Source organism: Pangasianodon hypophthalmus, chromosome 13 (genome assembly GCF_027358585.1).
Source record: "Pangasianodon hypophthalmus isolate fPanHyp1 chromosome 13, fPanHyp1.pri, whole genome shotgun sequence".
NCBI classification, from domain to species: domain Eukaryota; kingdom Metazoa; phylum Chordata; class Actinopteri; order Siluriformes; family Pangasiidae; genus Pangasianodon; species Pangasianodon hypophthalmus.
The window spans coordinates 19361214-19377823 of record NC_069722.1 but is presented as its reverse complement, the minus strand read 5'-3'; the positions used below and the strand labels follow the sequence as shown (position 1 = coordinate 19377823).

Sequence of the window (16610 nt, the reverse complement as noted above, 5' to 3'; positions counted from 1 at the left end):
TCAGTGACAGTCGTGTCAGGTGATTACACAGAGTGAAACACTCCCATAGCTTCCATCTCTGTTTGAGCTCATAATTTTTAGCCCCCTTCGTTAACACAATCGCAGAGATTGAAATGGCACAAATGAAGTACAGTATTGGGTGTAATGAACATGAATGAGATGGATTCTTTACTCATCTGTTTTTTTTCCTCAAAATGCCTTTGGGGCAGAAACTAAAACTAGATAGATCTTATGTCATCAAAGAAACCTCATGATATAGTTCTCAAGCCTAATTGTTTCAGTGTCAAGTAACTGATATAAAAATTTTATATATATATATATATTTGTGTGCCCCCCCCATTTCAATGACCAAAGGTATTTGTACAAACTAACAATCATAGTTAGTAGTAAAAGGTCATTTTTAATACTTGCAAATCCACTTTAGGGGGTTAGGATTCTCTTTCAAGAACTCACAAAAGGTTTTCCATGAAAGTGGTTTCCAGCTCTTTTGAAATCGGCCTTTCTCACTGTTAACGTTGTGCTTTTTGTCTGTAGCCATGATTAAATACTTCATTCAGTAAATTAATGTGCATGTGTAGTCAGAGGGAAAAAAGGCTCTTGCATTTTGGCTAACTATTAACACAGTCTGATGCCACCATCATTTGGAAGAAAAACTGCAACGTGTGGGCCAGTGGGTCACCTTTCATACTGTTACGTTGGTGCCGAAACCCGGGAGGGAGGATGGACATGCTGTTGAAGAGCCCTCGCTGCTGCCGGAGGATGGAGGCACCAAGGAAGAGTGAGGCAGTGGTGCAGAAGCGGTTGCCAGGGGACAGAGGACACGCTGCCGTCCGCCTGAACAGTGGAGGAGCCATCTGCCAAGAGGTCCCGTGCCATCGCCCAGCATCATGGGGGATCGCTTCCGGGTACCGGGCAACCAGTTTTCTTTCTCTCTCCTCTCTTCCCTGCTTGCTCCTTCTCTCTCCCCTCTTTCTCACCTCGTCTCTCCTTTTGCTCGCAGGATGCGGGGCCAGCTGGCCTGAGGAGGCGTGGCTGAAAGGGGAGGAGGGGTGTACGTCAGGACGGAGGCATGAATCTGGCCACAGAGTAGTGTGATGAGGAGGAGCAGGTGGAGATGCCAGAGGGGGAGAGAGAGAGACTCACGTGTTTTGACCTACGTTTGTGTTTTACATTCTGTTTGAGTTCGGTTCCCGCCTCCTCCTTGCCTATCTTTGAAGTTTGTTACATATAGATTCTGAGGGATGCTGCAGGCCAGTTAACGTCTGTCCGCGGGCCACATTTGGCCCTGGGTCTGGGCTTTGGACACCCTGCTCTGTCCTGGCTTCAATCCTGAGCTCGGGTGACTGTCTGTGTTGAGTTCCTGTGCATGATCTCCTCATGTACCATATTTTGATTTTCAAACAAAAGTTGACTGTGGCAGGATGATGCCATGGAACATACGGGCACCAAAGGAAACCAAGGTTAAGCAAAGTTAAGCAAAGCCAAATGCCGGACATTTTAGCCAATGTAGAAATCCCGGCTGGACGCCGGCCCAGAAAGGAGGAGGACGTCTGATCACCCTACCTCATGTCTGCATTGGTTTCCTTCAGGTTCTCCATTTCCTCCCAAAAACATGCCAGTAGGTGGATTGGCTACACTAAATTGCCCCTAGGTGTGTGTGTGTGTGTGTGTGTGTATACACGGTGCACAGATAGGCTCTAGGTCCACCATGACCCTGATCAGGATAACTGTTAATTGATATTAATTGATAATTAATAATAGATAACTGTTGTCAATTAATAAAAGTGAGTGAGTGTATAGGGTGAAGATCTTTTTCCTGTCTTGTTACTTCTGGATTCATTCATACACACAGCCTGTGGGCCAGGAAGTCTGGATGCTGCTGACATCAGAAATGATTTAAAAAAAAATAAAAAGCACAGAATTATGTGTTGAACATTTATTTAGAGCAGGTGGTTTTTTGGTGCATCACTGCAAGCACACCACGTTTCCCAATGGCGATATGAACACAGCTCAATACGAACCAACAGCAGGAACATGAACACAATATACAGCCTGCACTCACTCACACACTCACACACGCACACACACACACGCACACGCACACAGACACACAGGTGAGCCGTGCAGGGAATCTCACGTTGTCTTCTTTTTAAATAAACATCTCTGGCAAACAGTGAAAATAAAACATTTTGAACCAATATATATAATATTTTGCACATTATTTTTTTTTAGAATCTGAAAGATGAATAAAAGGCAATAAAAATAAAAACATGGGCATTTTATCATGTTAATAAAGAATTAAGCAATGCAGTTGGCTATTTACAAAGCTGAAAAAAAAAACTCATGTCTCTGTACACTGTTTCTACACAATCACTCTAAAAAAAAGAACAGAATTTGGACAAGGCACATACATTAAAAAAGTAACATTACACATTTTAGGCATGTGCCGATATTCTGGTTATACATCACGATAACTAGCGTAATCACAGATTGCAATATTATTGTGAAGTTTGTATTACTGTTATGGGAATAATGGAATTGCATGCTCCTTCTGCTGCCTTGCATTTATCCAAAATATGGGACTTATTTGCGATAGTTATGAGATAACTGTCCTTTCAACCTTTCACACAGGACATTGGCATTGCGTACGTAGCCTAACCAAGGTGTACGAATGATAGTTAAGTGTCCACAATAACAATATTGTTGTATATCGTGATATGTAACTGATTACTGGCACATGTCTGTACAAACGTAATTCATTAAACTACAATATAATTCATTTTCAATTCCTATTCATAAAAAAAAAATCCACCTAAAAGCCCTCGTTATGGTGCACACACATCATTATAATAACGTTTTTCTGGAAAACATCTATAATAATATAACAATGTGTACTACGTAATAATCGAATATTTAAGTTATAATGAAATATTTACTAGATTATCTTCTTGAGCTGGAGGATTGGTTATTATACGTGATTGGTGTGTGTGTGTGTGTGAGGTCACCGGTCGTGTTAAGGCACACGAATCAGACACTGTAGGATGAGGTTGCGGTAGAGGGGTGGATGTCAACACTGTGCCAATCGTTGGAGTTAGTGTTCTTAGTAGAACGTCTGCCTTTTTAGGTTCTCCTTAGTTAGGCGGTTCTTCGTAATGGTTATTTCAGTGTGTTACCCATAATGCACTATGTGTGTCAAGTTTAACACTGAGAATGAGGGTGTAATGACTTAGCATTAATGATGTTATGTGTAGCATAGCTCTGGAGGTCGTTTGTTTAGTGTCCCTGTGTCCTCTATCAGGATATATCAAGAGCACTAATCATGTATGCTAACCGCTAATTAGCCCTGAAATAGGCCATGACAGTGCAAAGTTGTCTCTTCTAACAAATTCTAGTAGGAATGGTTTGATCAAACACTAGCATTTGGGACACAGCCTTGGGGCATCCATTCTGCTGCAGGTGAGGTCAAAGGTCACAGCAAAACAAGCAAAAAACAAACACAGCAAAATTTTAACTCATCACTGAAAACCAGCACACATCCAACACTAAGCTTTTTTTCTTTAAAAAAAAACTGTCATTATAGAGGTTCTGAACATAACACTGCATTTACCATGGAATAAAAACAAAATAAAATATTTATATATATTTCTTTATATATAATTATATTTATATATATTACTGTACTGATTGATGCAGGTCTCTCACTGTGAGATTTTGTTCTTTAGAGATTAAAAACTTTTCTCATGCTTACACAATGTACACATACCATAATAATTATTTCATATACATTAGCGGGTTGCTAGGCGAGACGCACGACAGGCGGAAATCGACGTCCCCTCACTGATCATTTGAAAGAATAAAAGGTTCGGCCTCCGATTAAAGGCTGTGCACCAGAGGCAGATGGAGAGAAAGAGAGGATTATTGGAATGAGGAATGAATAGAAGGAAGAGAGGATAGTGTAGGGTGATTACATAAGGAGGTTGTTGTTCGTTTGTGCCCTTGTTGTTCAGGTATTGTGCTCTTCACTCCAGCATGGCATCCAGCTGATCGGCCAAGTCGTCGAACATGCTGCCAATGTCGTCCAGGATGCTCACTGTGCTCTTATTCTCAGCCAACAAGCTAAAGCAAACACACACACAAGTTTGACAATATCAAAAGGTATAACTACTACACATACATAGAGTGAAGATGAGAAGCCATCTTCTCATACTGCGTCATAGGGCAGCGTAACACACTCGAAGTAAAGCACTATCTGCAAATATCCACAAATATGAGCTCACGGACACCCACAATTACAGCCATAACAACAACCATGGCATAACCCTAGCCTACTAATATGGTAGACTAAAAAAATTAGATCTTACTTAATCAATCAAGAACAATATCTAAGGACATATGTTTTATTCCAAGTCTAGATAAATGCAGCAGATACTACAGAGTTAGGTGGATGATTTGTTGTGTTAATGCGTCTTACTCTTTATTCCTGTCCTCTTTGATTTTCTCCTCCACAGCCTGCAGTGCTGCAGCGAGCGATGCACTTGTCTCCTCAATCTTCTGATGCACCGCGTCCACACTCGTCACTCCAGCGACCTCTGACGTCTGTGGAGCCCCGCCCCCAGCGTCCATAGACACCCCCCCGATGGAGGAGCGAGGTGGTTTAATGGGTGGAGTGATGGGAGTCTGTGGAGTTTGTGGACTTTGAGCTGGTGATGTTGGTGTTTTTACTGCATTAGGGGGCGTGACAGGGGGTGTGGCGGTAGTTATGGTGACGGTCTGATTGGAAGGTGACACCAGTGATGTCACAGCAACTTTCTGAATTATATTTTTATTAGGTTTGGGAGCTGTGGGTGGAGGAGTGGGTTTCGGAGAAACCGGAGGAGGAACTTTCTTCCCTTCGACTGCAGCAAACATACACAGAAGGAGATTAAAGCAATAGTTTAACCAAAATGAGGAATACACAAAGTTTTCCTTACCCCAGATGCAGTCAATCAACCAAATCAAGACTTCATTTAATTTGATAGCTTTGTAATTCCAGTGCAAAATTAAAGCATCAACCCTCAAACACCAGTCATGTATTGGCTGACCAGCTAGATTTGGGGTAAGAGGAACATTGTGTGCATTTCATTTTTAGTTAAACTGTTCCTATAAAAAGACATTTAGCTACTAGATTTATTGTAGGAGAGTAGAATGGATGGCTGAAACAGAACATCAAAAACAATGAGGATCAATCAGCAAAAAGAAGATCTGATAATAGAACAAATGAGCCATTGCATCTAATCTAAGACATCAACTACATAAGCCATGAAGACTATGAAAATGTGGAAACAATGTGGGGAAAGAAAAAGAACAAACGATGAACCAACAATGGAATTTGACTGGGGGTATTGGGCCACTGGAGCTCCAAACATATACACACATTCTAGAACAGAAGGTACTTTTTGGAAAGTAATATTCACGTCATTACGGTAGCAAAAATGAAAACACATTATGCATCTTTTAACTGGCCAACAGTGGAGATTAGTTGACCACAGCCAGCTTTAGTAGTACACTTCTACAGCTGTACTTCACCACATATAATCCCACTGCCAGAGCCAAGCTCTGCTGGCCTTCCCCAAACTGTTGCCACAAAGCTAGAAGCACAGAATTGTCTAGAATGTCTTTTTATGCTGTAGCATTAGGATTTCTCTTCACTGGAACTAAGAGGTATGACGGTCAGGTATCCACAAATGGATGGCAATACTGTGTATGTCACCAGGAGCTCAATGCCACCCTTGGCGAACAGCTCTGTGGGGGTCAGACAAAGAGGGATCCTGAAGCCCCCAGGAAAGGTACAAAAAAGTGTACCCTGCCCAGAATAAGGTTACTGGCCTGAAGCCAGGCCTGGGCAGGGTGTCTGTAGGCAAGCACCTGGTGACCGGACTGCCTACATAACCTGATCAGACAGACTCACTTCAACATGGTAACGTAGAGCCAACTTGTGGGCTCAGACCTGCAAGATGAAGGTGAGGGTCAGGTGCAATACCAGTAGGGCAGCATGTATATGATGGACAGCCTGAGGCAAACTGGTTTTTAGGAGCATGAAATGTCAATTCACTAGCAGGGAAAGATCCTGATTTAGTGCAAAAGATGGTATGGTATGGACTAGATATAGTTGGCCTATAGCCGACCTTACATTCGCACACATTACAGGCTCCGGGAGACAAACAGCATGACTGAGAGAGGTCTCCCTCCTACTCTGGAGATCTTACAGGAGATAGGCCTCAGGTGAGTGCAAGGATACTCACCAGTCCTACGCTGAGGGCCTTGCAAGTTTTTTCCAGTGGTCAAGAGGGTTATCTCAACGGAAGACTGCCTGTTTGTGTGTATGCATCAAATAACTGTTTGGAGTATTCAGATCTCTTGGAGAAAGCAGGTACCTCCTACTGACACCATAATGCCTCTTGGGGACATCATTGCTCATGTGGGGAATAATGGATATACTGAAGGGGAGTGATTGGGAGGAACAGCCTCTCGAGTGGTGAAATATTATTCTTTAGTTTGGATTGACAATAACAAACACTTTGTTTGAATGCAAGGTTATTCACTGGACTTGGTACTAGGTACTCAATGATTGATTTTGTGATTGTATCATCAAACTTGAGGTCATATATTTTGGATAGTCAGTTAAAGAGATGGACAGAACTGTCAATTTATCACCACTTGGTGGTGATTTGAATTTGTCACACAGTGCATCTGCCAGATTTACTCGGTAAACCCAGGCGAGCCTTCTGTGTTGCTTGGGAGACCCTCTGAAAGGACTTCTCCCTTGAACTTCTGAATGGACAATGTCATCAAATGTAGAGACAGCTGCAAGAAGCTGTATTTAGTGCCTGTCATGGTGGTAGACCTAGGCTGCACTGATGAACACCAGTGGTGAGGGAAGCCATGAGGTTGAAGAAGGAAGCCTTCCAAGCAATACTCACAGAGGGCTTGGCTGTTTAAAACGAAATTTATAGGAGAGTTAGAAGGGCTGCAGCAAAACAGCTGCAGAAGCAAAAGCTAGAAAGAGTTTGGACATGCCATAGTAAGAAATACATTTGGGTGGCCTCAAATATGTTCTGGCATACCATTCAGGGCCTTGGGAGAGGGAAATGAGACACTGCACAAGCTCAGCTGAGGAAGTTTATGGGAGTATTGACTTCTACTGTAGATATTATTGAGCAATGGTAGGATCACTCTGAGGAATTCCATAACCCACTGGACATGAGTTCCTTTCAGGAGGCAGTTCCAGAAATCAATGTTGTGGAGTCCATCTCTAAAGGCTGAATTTATTATGGCAGTTAGAAACCTTCATAGAGACAACATTGCAGTGTTGGATGAGATTCAATTAACAGCTGGAGATGCTGCAGGCACTGGACAGGTTGGGGTTGTGTGCTTAACATGCCTGTTTAATCTTAGATGGGATTCTGGGGCAGTGCCTTTGGACTGGCAAAATAGGATGGTGGACCTGTCCCTGGAGTTGTGTCTGCATTTCTGCCATCGAAATAGTTTAAGTGTGACAGACTCCATCCAAGTTGGGTTTTGCCTCCACTAATGTTTGTGGTTTTCATGGTCAGGATATCACATTGCAGATAAAGTTCTAGAGGTGTCCAATATAGAAGGATAGAGGTAACATCCCTGTTATTTGCAGCTGATGTTCTTTTGGTACGATCAAAACTGGACCTCGGTCACTCACTCGACCATTTTACTGCTGAGTGGAAAGTGGATGGTATGAAAATCAGCATCTTCATGTCGGAAGCCATGGGGAGAGACCTTGGTGGAGAAGTATAACTATCTTGGGAGCTTATTCACAAGTGACAGAAAAAGAGAGCATAAGATTGACAAAAGGATTGGGTCAGCAGCTGCACTCTTACAGTCGCTTGGTTACAGGAGCTTGGTTCTTTTGACAAAACTTTCTGTTTTCTGGTCAAACTATTTCCCTATCCTCACTCATGGTCACAAGCTGTAGGTAGTGACCAAAAGAATAGGGTCATGAATACAGGTGGATTAAATGATGTTCCTCCACAGGATTGCTGTCCTTACTTTGCATGGTAGACTAAAAATCTTTAACCCCCACTATCCTCACTGTTTATCTTATTGTGCATCTTATGGGAAATGGTTAAAAAATGTACTCGGGTGCTGGCAAGGTATGTTGTGTAGTCATAGATCAAGCCAAGGCATGCTTGCTTCTTTCACATTACACTAGTGCTGCAAGGCTAATATAATGGAAATCTGTCTCACATAAATCTTTACCTACCAACATGCCTTTTATCCAGTAGGGATTTCCCAATTCTATACTGTATATTAGTATAGGCCTAATACTGGATTGAAACAGTATTAGTTCAGATTTTATGTATTTTCTGATTCAATACTCTGATGCTTTTTATGTTATAAATGTATGTTATGTTGATTATTGCAACAGAGAACTAGCACAGGTCTTAAAGCCTGCCATCATTATGCCATTTAGCATAACTGCTAAATCTGGGTAGTACGGAATAAGTGTAAATATGTTTACACTAAATTTGGAAAAAAAAAACCCAGGGTGGAAAATTAGCATGCTTCACGCAATAAGAACAAAGATGGGAAGAAAGCAAACCAAAACTTCTGATCCGACACAAAATAAAAAAGGCTTGGAGCTGTTTTTTTTAAGAGGAATACTCACATAATTGGGTAAAGACAGGGCAAGAGAAAGGGCCACACTGTGTAGTACCTGGGCTGCCAGGAGCTCCAGGAAAGGCGCCTTTTTTGGTCACTGCAGCTGGAGTGTCTTGTCTCTTCACGTTATGGAGGACGGGTTTAGGAGACACTGGAGGTTTAGCAGTTTTACCAGGGGCAGTTTTTCCATCCAGGTCTGATTTTTCTCTCCGAGGTGCATTCTCCACTGGCTTCTCTACCGATCTGGGCTGTTCGGAGACAGTAACATCAGAAACCGGACGCCTCTTAATAGTGCCGGTTCCATTCTGATAAACTGTCTCATCCTCAGACTCCTTCTCTCTGATCTTGGGCCTCCGTTTGACAGTGTTTGACTCTGTGAGGTAAAATCTGGCTTCATCATGAGGTGGCTTGGAGCTCCAGGTCCTCTTTTTAGAGCCATCAGTGTTTGAAGAATCCTCCTGTGGTGGGAGGTGGATGGCACCTGTGCTGTCCTCACTTTGCTTCGGCTTTGTTTTAACAGTCAGGTTTCTGTCCTCAGTAATAGGCAGGTTCTCAGCCATTGGTTTGGCCTGAATTTCATTCTGTGCTGTAGTTTGGACTGGTACTGGCTCGGATTGTTGCGATTTTTTCTTAGCAGCTGCTACAAGGTCTGTCACTGGGCCACTGATGGTCCTGCGGCGATTCACAACTTCTCCGTCTAAACCAATTGCATCATATTGCCTACCTCCTGATTGAGACACCTGAGAAGAAAAGAGAATAGTTTAAATTGCAGTAGGGCACCACCAATTGGGAGTAATGTCAACTTTACCTGAAGGAACTTGGTTACAAACTATATCACTATATATGTTTCCTAATGTTTTATTCAACTTTCCCAGTATATCAGAATGAGCTCTAAACGATCTGAATCTCAATCTCAATCTCAAAGTGGATTCAGAAACTTGGAAAGGGGCATCCTGTATCTCAGTATAAAAAGTACACTGAAATAAGTTGTGGAATTGAGCAAACGAAATTTCTACATGAAATCTGTATCAACTGAAAGCTGAAATAGATTTATAAATTTCTGTTTCTGGTACCACTAAATATATATAGAACATGGGTTAATATATAACTTTTTGTCAGCTCACTGTGTTATTCATTCTATCATAACTGGGGGTGCCTAGAATTCTGGAATGCGCAGTTGTTGTACATTTCAGATTTTTTTGTAACAAAAGCATTGGTATAGTGTTTGAAATGATGAAAGAGAGGCAGTTTTTGGTTGGACCCATTGTAGACTTTATGAATGTAAAGGACACTACAAAAAGTGCAGGAAGGTAGGAAGAAAGGAAAAGGGGAAATAGAATGAGCAAGTAACTGTTACCTGTAGATAATGTGCTGTAGATCTCTGCATGGCAAGTCCTTTTGCTCCTCCTCCAATGGACGACATCTCCAACATGGCGGCGATACTCCTGACGCTGCCCATACTGCCTGTCTCCACGGCACCACCAGCCCCCGTCTCCACAGTGACACCTGTTTCCACAGCACTGGCTCGTCTCTGTGGGTTGTAGTTGACGTCCAGAAGGTTTCCAGGACCCGTGTCTTTGGGCATGTCGTTTAGGTTTGTGCTGGAGCTTGAGATGGCCGAGCTAGAGCGTTTTGGCGGTGGAGGAGGAGGACCTTTCTTTTTCTGCCTCAGAGCAAAAGATTGGCTGCCCCGGTTCACGTTTTTCTCGTTTTTGACATTTTTATCATTATTTTTGTCGCTCTGGTTGCGTACAGAGTTGCTCCGGCTGACGCGTCTCTGCACAGTAGTGTTCGCATTCGCCATGTCGGCCTCATTGCGCTCCTGCTCGCCATCATAGCGATTTAGGCTGTGTGCGCGCTTTTTCATTTCTTGTTCCTGTTTACCAGATTCATTGCCCTCTGGTGGCAGGAGAATTTGAGGCACGGTTATGGGTGGTGCAGAATGTGATGTCATATCCATTTGCACTTCCTCCTTCCTTCCTGCGTCCTGATACACCCTGTGTGTGGGAGATGAAGTGGGTTTGTCCATCATCTCAGCTCCATTTTTTGGAGATGAAGGGGGTTTTGTTTTGGTTGGAGTCTGTGGCGGTGTATATGGTGGACCTTGAGTGTAAGCCTGCCGGGGTTTGGGATGCACAGATGAAACGCTACCCCTCTGTCCACCCCCGCTGTTCTGGCGAACTGTACGTGGCTCCTTTTCAGATCCATCTGGAATCTCAGTGTTCGGCTCATTCTCCTGGAGGGCGCTCAGTTTGGGAGAAGTGCACTCAGGGGGAGGGCACTCAATGGATGTTGACTCCTGAGGTTTTTTACGAGTCATGTTTCGCTTTTCTGAGCCTTTCTGGATTTCAGCTAGCTTCTTTACAGCGAGCATGAGCTTTTTCTGATGGCCTAGATAGATTGAGCAATAAAAATTGGCAAAATTTGAAAATTGTACAAAGCATACAGATTACATAAAAATATGTATACAACAACATAAAAGCTATACAAACAACTGTTTTAATGTATATTTCTATGTTACCGAGTTTGGTAATGCCGATTTCCTGCAGATCCTCCCACGTGATGTCTGTGATGAAGTCGATGTTTTCATAGCCGTTTTGGACCAAAATCTGGTGATACTGACTCAGTCCAATCATGTTTAACCACTCGCAGAGATTAGCCTGAAAATTAGTCAACACACACACATACACAGACACACACACATCTCCTTAGCCCTCCTGTTTCCTGTTCCTTACTGCTTTTATCCAGTAAATGCAATACTGTGTACTTTTGAAAATGTTCTTCCTGTCATCAAGGCCATATTGAAAAAGTCCTAAGGCCTAAATACTGTCAAATGATCTTGCTCTAACAATATCTTGTCTGATGATCAGAAGTGGCACTCACAGGTTTTTTGTCAAGTGTCCACTCTGTGACACTGAGCTTATTGATCTCTGAGAGCATTTTCTTGCGGTGACCCGGTTTAGTCACACCAATCGCTGTCAAATCCTGAGAACAAAATCATAAATCACACAATCCACACACACACACACCCATCACACACACAGGAGTTTATTACAGTCAGATCCAACAGTCTGAGGGCACTGCCAAGTCAATACAGATGAGACGGAATAAGGAACCAGATTAAAAAGTTATACCAAAATAAGTAAACGCTTCATGATATTATCATCCCCATAATGTTAAAAATACTATACTGTAAAATATATTAAATATTCAAAGTGGTGTTGCTATGTAGGAGTGACAGTTGAGACATGCTATACCCACTTTAAGACATTTGTTCTTACTCTGTCTTTGAACTGGGAAAAGGGGAACACAGGGGAACGCAGGGAGAGTGGCAATATTTCACACTGTCTACCTTAATGATAGGTATGTTCTATATTACTGTGTGTTGTATTGTTGACTATTGGGACATGCCTAATTAGAAACATACTTGTGTTACTGTTAGAATGAAATATGCAGTGCCTTACATAAGTATTCACCTCCTTTAAACCTTCCCATGTTTTAGAAAATGAGCATGGATTTAATTATTTTCACTGATCTCCAGCACAATGGAGCACATTTTGACGTGTTTTATTCCTCTTATACCACACCAATTTGCCAATGACTACAATTATTACTGATTAAGGAGTGACATGTGGTGTTTTTTTTCCATATATAATTACATTTAATGTTGTGGAACATTCAAAATAAGTTATTTCCTGTTATTACTTCAGTTATAACAGCTATAAACAGTTGTTCCCTCACTAGCCTCTCTTTTTTCTCCTACTTGATACATATCATTTTACCAAGAAACCGCAAAGCCCACCATTCTGAAGTTTTTATGCAAAAAACTTAAAGTTACAGCTTTACTGATGACTGTTACAAAGTGCTGACACTGGAGATTCCTTCCCAAAATGCTAAATAAAAGTTAGCTTAATGAACTCTACCTGGGTACAATTAAAGTGTTGCATGATCTAAAGATAAATACACCTGTTTCTGGAAGGCCCCAGAGTTTGGTAGAGAACATCTAACCAGTAGCATCATGAAGTTCAAGTTCAGCTTAAAGTTCTGCAGAAGCAATAATCTGAGTGAGTTATTAAAATATAAATAACAAAATTCTGAACATTTCCTGGAACACCATTAAATACATTATTTAAAAATAGTCTGTTCACCATCTGTGTAAGAAGAGCATAGTCAGAGAGGCAACCAAGAGGCCATTAATTAGATGGAGAGATCCACAGCTCAGATACAAGACACTGTCTAAGGAGGCCAACTATAACACTAAAACTTCACGAAGATGAGCTTTATGGGAAAGTGGCAAGAAGAAGGCCATTACTGGAAAAAAACATCTAATCCTGTTTGTAGTTTGCCTAAAGACATGTGGGAAATAGAACAAGTTCTCTGGTCTGATGAGATAAACACTGAGAAGCATGGTGGTGGTAGCATTATGTTGTAGAAATGCATTTCATTGGCAGGAACTGAAAAACTGGTCAGGATTGAATGAATGGCAAATGCACAGGAAAGGAAAAGGAAAACTTGCATAAGTCTACAGGAGACCTGAGAGTGAGGACAAGCAAAACAACATTATACATTATATTGTCCCAGTCAACAGAGTCATTTTGCCAAGAAGAATTCACAGCTGTAATTATTGCCAAAGGTGGGTTAAGTATAGGCTGAAGCGGTGAATACTTATGCAATCAAGATATTTCTGTTTTTTTAAGGTTCTAACTACATAAATTTGGACCATAAGTGTTTGGACCATAAGGGTAGTGCTGCTGCCTCACAGCTCCAGGGTATCAGACACGACACTGAGCTTGGGTGACTGTCTGTGAGGAGTTTGTGTGCATGTTCTCCCCACATCCACACGGGTTTCCTTTATCCTCTCCGGTTTCCTCCCTCCTCCCAAAAAACATGCCAGTAGGTGGATTGGCTAAGATAAACTGCCCCAGTTGTGAATAAGTGTCTGAATGTGTGTATGCATGGTGCCCTGCGATGGACTGGTGTCCCATCCAGGGTGTCTTCCCACCTCACACCCAGTGTTCCTGGGATAGGCTCCTGATCCACCATGACCCTTATCAGGATAAATTACAATATGGAAACAATATTGATGTACAACATGTACGTCATGGAAAACTCCAAGTGGTGTGAATACTTATGCAAGGCACTGCACATGTGCTTTTTGAAATGACAGATGTTGATGTAATGAGAAAAGCAACATAATTTCAGCAATACGTGAGATAAATGAGCGAGCATAAATGAGTGACGTCCCCTTTAAATATTATCATCTTAAATGTTATTCAGTCCTACGCATTAATTAGCAGTGTTTACTGCTTCCACTAGTGTGTTAGCATGAAACAGCCTGTATGTGCTTACAACTTAATTTCTACAAAATCTAAAAGTACTTATATATGTTATAAAATAATTTGCTTTCTGTATTCACGAAGATGGATGATTTTTCAAAATCATCCATCTTCTATTTAGACTGATTCAAGGGTCAAATAATGTGAATAAATTTCAGTATTTAATATCCATCTTGTTTATCTTACGTATTTGGTCTGATTAATTATTATCACTTATTATTTTATAAAATATTATTTATTATATAAAATAAAATATTGTATTTTATATTTAATATTTTTAAATATTATTTTAATATTATTTTAGTATTTTATATATAATACTTTTTTAATATTCTACTTATGGTCAATCAGTTTATGCCTGAATTATGAGTGAATTAATTTCTCTTTTTTATGGATGAATGAATGAAGTCATTCTGCTAAAGATGCAAATTATTATTTTTTTAAAAACTTTATTAGATGCAAATGATTATTTTTTTTTAAACTTTATTACTATTAGTTCATTTTGTCCTTAGTTGATTAATATTAAGAATTATATCTCTAACCTCATTCTGCTTAGGGATTAATATGAATTTATCTCTTTTTCAGAACTTAATTTTTTAATTTATTTATTTTTACTCTTACCTCTGGGGTCATTCTGCTAATGGTGTAAATGTCATAGCCAGCGCTGATGAAGTATGGTGCGTAGAGTTGCAGCTGAAATTCGCTCAGCCATTCAATAACGGCCTCTGAGGTCTAGGAAAGAAGATATGAGGCAGTGGGTCACTGTCTCAGTCCCTCTTGCCCCTGGGAATTATGGGATATGGCTACACACTGGCTGTATCGGCTCTGAGAGTCTGAGTGCGCTGCTGAGAGCCTTGTTAGTGTCAGACTGTCTGAGCCAGCAGTAGGAGCCAGCGTTCTACAGAGTTCAGATAAACGGACCTATTTAAGCTTTTCATTCCATCAGCCATGTGGCATTTTTATTTATGTTTAATCACAAACCTGATCATGGACATTACCGCTAGCTTTTCTTTTCACATCTTAGGCTCAACAGACTCCTTAACATAAAATACTGCCTTTAAATAAACAATAGAATATTGCGTAAGAACATAAAATCTTTAATTGCTATTAAGAGCAACATAAACTACCTAAAAGCCAGATTAGAAGTGAGCTTAGCTAACATTAATGTTCCCCTAAATACCTTGCTAAATTTGCTTGCTTGCTCACTAGCTTACATTAGGCTATTTTACTACATCATTTAAACCAGTATTTTATGCTGAGCTGTCTGTCTGTTCAAAGAAGTGGACAGAAAGGTTAGTCGTAATGTCCTATAATCAGGAGTGAAATTTGCTGGACGTGTGTTTTCCCCCCAGACCTCTGTTTTATAGAAGCCACAAAAAAAAAAAAATTAATTACTTGGTATACCAGGGTACCTCCTGAAAAAAAAAAAAAAAAAAACCTTAACAAAGATTGGTGTAAATTAAAAACAAAAAAACTCTGGAATGGGTTTCCTAAAGCGGCAAACAAAAACAAGGATGGGAAAAATGACAGAGGAGCATGAGCACATACTGGTGAAGGAGAAGAGTGAAGTGAGTAGAGGAAAAGAGAAAGAAATAAATAAAAGAGGAAGGATAGAGGAAAGGAGAAGGAAGGAAGTGGAACAGAGAGAGCAGTGAGATAGGTGAGAGGAGAGAAGACAAAAAAAAACGAAGAAAGTTAAGAAGAGAGACGAAAGGAATAGAAGAGAAATAGGAAAGGGAAAGAAGTGAAAAAGCAGAGAATTGTGTGTGTGTGTGTGTGTGCGTGCGTGTGTGTTATCACCTTCCCCTCATCTCCTTTCCTTTCTGTGTACTGCGGCTCATGGACAGGACAGCTCGATACACTCTGACTGCGGGAGGTGGGAGCTGGAGACACACCAGAGACACTGGCTGCATCAGGATCAGGATCAGGATCAGGAGACATGGATTATCCACGCACAATTACACCAGAACAAAACCAGAACTGCCGTAATAGTATGTGACATTAGGCTTTTTCATAAACCAGCTGAAGCATTAAGCACCAGGTAGAAACACAGGCTCTTATTCTAATTCAGCTTTCGGTCAGATTACTCTGTCAAATGAGTTCTTTGCATCCTGGCATCATTTCTGACATGTCTGTCTGTCTTTCTATACATATATCTATCTATACGTCTGTCTGAATATCTATCTATCTACACATCCCACTGTCTGGCTGCTTATCTGTCTATCTGTATGTCTATCTTTTAGCTACCTATACATGTCTCAGAATGTCTGCCTATCTGTACATCCGTCTATCTATCCATTTATCTATCTGTACATCTCTCTGTCTGGCTGCCTATCTGTCTATCTGTACATCCGTATATCCATCCATTTATCTATCTGTACATCTCTCTGTCTGGCTGCCTATCTGTAAATGTATCTATACGTCTGTGTCTACCTATCCATTTATCTATCTGTACATCTATCTGTCTGGCTGCCTATCTGTCTATCTGTACATCTGTCTATCTACCCATTTATCTATCTGTACATCTATCTGTCTGGCTGCCTGTCTGTACATCTATCTATCTATATGTCTACCTTTTAGCTATCTATACATGTCTCAGACTGT

At 41.0% G+C, this 16610-nt stretch overlaps 1 protein-coding gene across 10 annotated transcripts in view; it reads right to left on the bottom strand.

Moving 5' to 3' along the window:
• Window positions 1-1921: 1921 nt before the first annotated feature.
• caskin1 (CASK interacting protein 1) overlaps window positions 1922-16610 on the bottom strand; it is a 133915-nt gene continuing 119226 nt past the window's right edge. For 5 of the 10 annotated variants that reach the window (XM_034309912.2, XM_034309916.2, XM_034309919.2 and 2 more), the window contains 8 exons: window positions 15807-15913; window positions 14628-14738; window positions 11554-11655; window positions 11192-11330; window positions 10028-11061; window positions 8678-9410; window positions 4472-4895; window positions 1922-4116 (listed from right to left, as the gene is read on the bottom strand). In XM_034309912.2, coding sequence (XP_034165803.1) covers window positions 4020-4116; window positions 4472-4895; window positions 8678-9410; window positions 10028-11061; window positions 11192-11330; window positions 11554-11655; window positions 14628-14738; window positions 15807-15913 — 2747 coding nt within the window. In that variant the 3' untranslated portion in view covers window positions 1922-4019. The remainder of the gene's footprint in view (window positions 4117-4471; window positions 4896-8677; window positions 9411-10027; window positions 11062-11191; window positions 11331-11553; window positions 11656-14627; window positions 14739-15806; window positions 15914-16610) is intronic. The other 5 variants (XM_034309914.2, XM_034309913.2, XM_034309921.2 and 2 more) reach the window with 5 other exon arrangements.